Here is a 7,085-nt window from a genome sequence, read left to right on the forward strand (position 1 = left end):
ACTAAAGCAAAGTCAATCACTCATCACCACCTAGTCCTCTCAGTGTATACAAACCAGCAGATATAAGAAAATAAGCTATTCTTATTTTTTCTCCATTTTAAATTACTTTGTTTGCTATTGTTTCAGTTGCTTTATAAATATGCATGTTCACAAAAGCACAAATATACAATATAAGCAATAAATCTGTGTTTGTTTATTGATGTTGATGTAAGAGCAATCAAGTACTGTAGCTTATCTGCTAAAGTATTTTATTTCTATACATAAATATAGAAATAGGCTGAAATATCTGTGTCTGAGATTGTCAGAAGAAATTACCTCCTGTGTAAGCAAAACCAATCTCCACGAGACCTGACCTCTTCCAAAAAATCTTACCATTCATTCTGTCAGGGAATCTTAGTATATCTGCATGGGAGGCATGGGAGCACTGGAGGTTTTGAAATCAGAAGAAGTGACTTACCTTTCTGCTGGTCAAATACAGATGAGGAACTGAAATCCATTGTGGTCTATCTCAATATTTACAACCGCACCGGGCAAACACCATCTCCAGGGTTTTTGAGGAGGAATCCCGTATATTACAGTAAACAATGGTAGCTTTTGCCAACCTTCTTGTCAGAGAATTAAACTTGCTTTATGGCTTCAGGTTGTTGTCAAGGCAAGGACATTTCACCAGCCTGATGGGAATAGTATATTCTGTTTGCTGTGCTCTTAAAATGACATCCCTTAGCTTTTACAGAACACCTTCAGCGAGTTAATTTGGCTGCAAGCATCTCCGAGAGATGCTGCAGCTTGCCCAGCCTCAGCAGCAGAGTGCTGCCTGTAGACAAACAAGCCTCAGAGCGTGAATGGGATTGTGCTGGCACACAGAGCATGTGCAGAGCTGTGGTGCTGTGCGGGTGCAGCCGTCCTCGCTGTGCCGGCATGTGCTGCGCCCACCTGGCCCTGCTAGTGTGGTGCTGCAGTCACCGTGCCTGGGGTGCTTATCTGCATCATCATTTCAGAAATTACCCATTTGCTGACTTAACTGTGGAGTGCAGAATGTAAATAAGGAAGCTATTGCTATACCTAATTAGTATGCAAGGTATAATAAAAGAATGGTTCTCAAGAACTGTGAGCACATTACTACGGCTGAAGCAGGTAGTGATGCTCCAACAAAGCAGTGCAACAAATGCAGCTGTTCACAGAGGGTGTTCCAAACCTTCTGCATCCACCAAAACGACAGCGGATTCATGTCTAAAAGCTGCCTTTTTGGCTGGGCCTGTACCTCCCTAAGTTAGGAATTCGGATCGTTGCTTTATAAAGGAGGTTCCCCTAGTGAACCTAATACTAGGATGTTACCATGGCAGAAATAATAGTAAGTAGCAATAAATGGGCTGATAATCTGTTTATCTGAAGGCAGATATTTGCCCAGAGTAGTGAGTGGTGCTGGCAGCTTGGGGCATGTAGATAATTTTATACTTGTGCAGTGGAATAGACACGCTGCTGCTGAGTAAAGCAAGGCAATGCAAGAAAATTAAGGAAGGCACTTTTTGCCTAAGAGCATAAAGAGGATATACAGTAAAATGATGTCCATGTTTGGTCAGCCTAACAACCCCCTAGATGTTACACATTCATTATATTCTGCTGAATTGACCAACTCTATAGTCTACAGCAGATACCAGAAACTTACATATAGGCACTGTAGGAGTTATATCTGCAGTTGATTCATATCCCAGGCATGTGACTCTGAACCTAAATCGAAACTGTTTGGAAAAATATTATATGCTCCAGGTAGTAATACAGCCTTGACATCTTGAACCAAGCTGAAAATCTCCAAAATGTGACAGTGAGACAGGCTCTGACTCTTTTTCTTTACTGCTGTCTTTGTACTTTGGTTCTGCCTTCTTTGTATTGAGGAGGGATCCATTGCCTGGCGAGCGCTGGCCATGTACAGATCTGGGAATGTGGCACAATGCGGATGGTTGGCATCTAGCACAGCTTCACCAGAAAGGTGGCCGGCTAGTGGCCCTGTTGCCCCTGGCTCATGAGCAACCCCTGTGGGCCAGTGCCTTGGGCTGCTCAGATAGGTGAAGGGCCTGCAGCTGGAAATGTGGGTGGGCACCTCCAGCTGCAGGTTATCATTCTGCCCAGTGGCTTTCAGAAGGCACCACGACTGGATCCTGGCCGTTCATGTGTGGCAGGGGCCCTCTGTCATCATGAAATCATAGAATGGCTGGGGTTGGAAGGGGCCTCAAAGATCATAAAGATCCAGCCTCTCTGCCACAGCAGAGTTCCCAGCTCCTAGATCAGACTGCTCAGGGCACCATCCACCACCTGGTCTTAAACAGCTCCATGGACAGAGCATCCACAGTCTCTCTGGGCAACCTGTTCCAGCACCTCACCACTTTGAGTGAAAAATTTCCCCCTGACATCTAATCTAAATTTCCCCTTCTGTAATTTAAGACCATTCCCTGTTGTCCTATCACTACCTACTCATGTAAAAAGTTGATTTGTCTCATATTTATAAACTCCCTTTAAATACTGGAAGGCACAACAAGGTCTCCCTGCAGCCTTCTCTTTTCCAGGCTGAAAAGGTTGAGTTTCTTCAGATTATCTTCATAGGAGAAGTGCTCCAGACCATTGGTCATCTTTGTAGACCTCCTCTGGACCCTCTACAACAACTTCACATCTTTCCTGTACTGGGGGCCTCAGGCTCCCATACTCCAGCTGGGCCTCACAAGGGCAGAATAGAGTAGAGGAGGACAATCATGTCCCTCTCCCTGCTGGCCATCCCTCTTCTGATGGAACCCAGGATATCATTGGTCTTCTGGGCTGCAAGTGCACACTGCTGTCCATCGAGTGCAAGGCATTTCCGACTTTGGGCAGAAATATTCTCTACCTATACTGACTCCTGGTTGTATTTTGGAGCTACATCCTAAGTGTTATGGAGTGCACCAAGTACAGACGCATCTGGAGAAGACAGACAGACAGAAGGACTGGCTTGTGCCCTCTGCAGGGACTGACCCAGGGCTCAACCAAACAGTGACAATCTCTACCACTGTGTCAGTAGATAAACAGCAACTAGAGCTTGGAGAATGGAACCACGGTTGCATCCTAGAGCTTCCCACATGGAATGCAAGACAGAGTGAGTATCTGTCCTACTCTGCTTCTTTCTTCATAAGCTCAAATAACATCCTCTGCTAAGTCAATGTGAATTTTTGGCTTTGACTATAATGGGATCAGGTGTCTCTCATGGCACAACTGTTTGAGACATCACTAGTATCCCATGAGGGAAATTTAGCAACAAGCCAAACACACCTGAGAGTCCTTTCTGTAGTTATAGAAGAGCTGCAAACCAGTAACTGCTTCTGTATGTATTGATTTCTCAAATGACAACATGTGTACTGAACTAAGTCACTTTGTAAATTTTGCTCGCAGTGGCTGTTGTGCATACATTAGAAGAAGTGGGAAGTCTCCCAGTGAGTTTTTCACCCTCACCACGTTGTAGGTATCACTCTTTAGCCTCCAAAGTCTTCCCTGTGATACTTTCAGGTTTAAAACCTCATTGAAAGCCTCTGGCATGGAGTAAGGACGATGGTATATGTGACTAAGGGCTGTTGTGTTCATGGTCTCATACGTACAGAGGGAAATTTATGCTCAAACATTTGCACTACAACTACTACTGATTGGTATTCCACTATTGCTTGCTTTACAAGACAGCATAAGGGAAGATCATAGAATCACAGAATGGCCTGGGTTGAAAAGGACCTCAAAGATCATCTAGTTTCAACCCCCCCTGCTATGTGCACCAACCACCAGATAAGGCTGCCCAGAGCCACGTCCAGCCTGGCCTTGAATGCCTCCAGCAATGGGGCATCCACGACTTCCTTGGGCAACCTGTTTCAGTGCATCACAACCATCCGAGTGAAAAACTTCCTCCTGTTATCTAACCTAAATCTCTCCCATCTCAGTTTAAAACTATTCCCCCTTGTCCTATCGCTATCCCCCCCTTGTAAACAGTCATTCCCTCTCCTGTCTGTCTCAGGTCAGACCATAATTTTACTAGTCCAGTAACTGCAGTGTCTAAATAGCACTTGGCTAGCTGTCTGGTGAAATTTCAGGCCAAGCAGTGCATCCAGTGTTCTTCAAAGTGCACTCCAAAACAGCACTGTAGTTTCGCAGAGTCCCAGTAGATGGTGGGATCTGATCAACACTTGGCTCTTTGAACCAGAGAAACAGCTCTACACTGAGATACTTGCATTGTTTTTTTTGTAAAATGCTTTTAAACAGAGAAAGAAAAATTCATTTGCAGGAGACTAGTAATCTCTGACATTATGCAGTGCATTAAGAATGCTTGCAAATGAACCAAGTCTCATTCCAAATATCGAATAACATTACAAAGCATGACTAATCATCAGTGAATGGTAAACTCTGAGAGCCTCTTTACAAACCTTTGTGATTGTACATTTTCATTGCTAAGACATGAAAGGCTTAACATGTATTTAACATCTTCTACTCCATAAAGCTCTATTTTAAACAGGGAAATTAATCATTTAGGGGTAAATAGCAAATTATAAATGGTCTGAAAGCAACATGAACAAATCTGACAGGTGTAACTGTGTCTGTAGAGTTGAAGTGCAAAGGGAGAAAACCATGCCTTACAGTGCTGTCCCAGCAGAAGCTGGTGAGGCTGCCTCTTCCCCAGCAGATGGGGATGTGCACACTGGGAATCCCATTCTGACTGCACTAAAAGATGGTAAGGTCAATTCATCTTTCTGATTGTGTTTGGAGCAGCAGTCCCCCACGGATGCTTGATCCTCTTCTCAATGCTGTTCACACCATCCTCCATTGTGTTTGTCCTTTAAGAGTTCTGCTGTCAGTTGCAGAAAGCAAGGATTGTGAGCAGCTTGTCAGTTGTCTGCAAGTTGCAGCAGCAGCCGTGTCTGGTCTGGCCAGTGCCTTCGGGCTCCACAGATCACTCTGTGGCAGTGCAACAGATGCAAGCAGGCCCATCTACACAGAGAACTGGAAACTGCAGTGAGCAGTGAGTTTGGTTCTGAAGGAAATGGATTAGTCAGGAAAGCAGTTCACTCTCTGCTTCTAGACATTTTAATATTATGTGAAAGGCAAATATAGAACATTGAGTCCAGCTAGCTTTTCTTGTAGAAAAACAGGAATCTCTTTTCTTTCTTTTTCTTTTTTGGTCATAAGATTATTGTTCCATGTCAATGCCCTGTTTCTCATTAGTTTTTACAATATACCAATATCAGATGACTATGCTTCCTCTCCTTAATGTAGTTAGCCACGAAAGTGCAAACCTTCTTTCTAATCATGTTTATTTAAATCTTTGCCTTTTAATGCAGAAATCAAAGGACAATAACAAGTTTATATTCCACATAGTGCTCTATCTGGTGATTTCAGTTTCTCATAACTGCGTGCACTTAGGATGGTGAGTCCTCCAGTGACACAGCTTTCAGCCCTCAGCCAGACATCCCACTGCCTGGACGCTGTGTCATGCTTCAGGAAAGCTGGCTGGGATTGTGGGGGAGTAGTCAAGGCATGGTGACAATCAGTGGCAAATCAACTTTATACACAGGAAGAGTACAGAGAATGCTGGAAAAAAGTAGTAATGTGACCAAGAAAATTTGCATTTTAGATGGGCCACATTGCAATGACAGTTACCATGAAAAAGCATCTCATTGTAAGCAGAAAAACAATTCCTTCCTCCGTTTATATCTTGTTATTGTTACCATGCTTTTTTTTTTTTTCTTCTATTTCTGACTACAGCTCTGATCCTGTACATCTTTTTTTTGTTGCTGGCCATTTTCCTACTGTGCATAAATTCTGGTGTATGTCAGCAAAAGTATGATCCAAAGACAAGTGTTAGATCTTTACTTGTGCAACTTCAGCAATGTCCAGGGTATCTTGCATCAAAATCTGCTCTGGTGACTCTTCTCAGTGTGACTGCAGTGAGGTACGTGACATGGAGTGAATGAGCTGATGGTCTCTGTCTATTTGTAGTTTTGGGTAATCAGAGATACATACCCACTGAAGTCTTTGATCAGCCATATTTTACATGACGATGCCAGGGTATTTTGAAGCCCAGATTAAAGGAAAAAAAAAGTCTGTGGCTTACAAACTGCAAATTGTGTCCATCTTGCATTCTTTGTCCACCTGGGACTCTCGTTGATACCTAGTCCCAGATTAAAGTCTTCACTCAGACTTCTGAGTTGCTAAGTGCAATAGCAGCAACAATGCACACAGGCCTGTAGTTTGGTGTGAGTACACTTACAGGGAAGAGGCAATTTAATCCTGTGCCAGTGAAGCTCAGACACGAATGCAACTCAATAATCATGATGCACACACTGTCAGAATGTGAAAGGAAGAAGCTGAGTAGGCCACAGCACCAGAAGGAAGCTCAGAAGAAAACCAAGCACATTTGACTGAACATTATTTTTCCTAAGACTTACACTACTGCACGTGCTGAAGGAACATCAAATCTGCAGGGCTGCAGGTTGCAGTAGCATTTGTTATTGCTCTGATGGAGACAGAATAAATACCAGACCTACAAAATTTGCACATGGAACCCTGAAACCCATAGCCTGTACAGTAGAGCTGTATTTATTGTGAAATTATGTTGTTATTGTTGGGCCAACAAGTGTGGGGCTCACATTGTGTCTTGCAGGGCTGAAAAACATCCTGAGACCTGGGCTCTGCTGTGCCAATGTACTCACAACCTGTAAGTGGAACAAATAATGGTAGTAATCATAGAATTGCTCAGGTTGGATAAGACCTTTGAGACCATCAAGTTCAACAGCAATCAAACCATACTACTCTAACTCTAACAACCCTCCACTAAATCATGTCCCTGAGCACCACATTCAAAGTCATTTGTAGGAAGAATTCATACACAGAAATTCTGTGGCTTAAAGTGCTTGAATGGAGATGCAAGAGAGCTACTATAAAATTTGCTAATTTCTTACTATGATCTCTGTAGTTTCTGTGCAGGAGAAGCCTACAACCCTGTTTTGCTGCTGACAAGTGGCTTTTATAAGGAATAGTTCTAGAATCTCAGAGGACTCTTCCAACAACACAAAAGCTGTTCCAAA

The 7,085-nt window shown here is 43.3% G+C and overlaps 1 protein-coding gene across 3 annotated transcripts in view; it reads right to left on the bottom strand.

The window, feature by feature from the left end:
• Positions 1-919, bottom strand: part of ANKRD55 (ankyrin repeat domain 55) — a 51,774-nt gene extending 50,855 nt beyond the window's left edge. For all 3 annotated transcript variants that reach the window (XM_085213909.1, XM_010725432.3, XM_085213910.1), the window contains exon 1: positions 458-919. In XM_085213909.1, coding sequence (XP_085070035.1) covers positions 458-497 — 40 coding nt within the window. In that variant the 5' untranslated portion in view covers positions 498-919. The remainder of the gene's footprint in view (positions 1-457) is intronic.
• Between the last annotated feature and the right edge of the window lie 6,166 nt (positions 920-7,085).

Source organism: Meleagris gallopavo, chromosome Z (genome assembly GCF_905368555.1).
Source record: "Meleagris gallopavo chromosome Z, MGAL_WU_HG_1.1, whole genome shotgun sequence".
Classification (NCBI taxonomy): domain Eukaryota; kingdom Metazoa; phylum Chordata; class Aves; order Galliformes; family Phasianidae; genus Meleagris; species Meleagris gallopavo.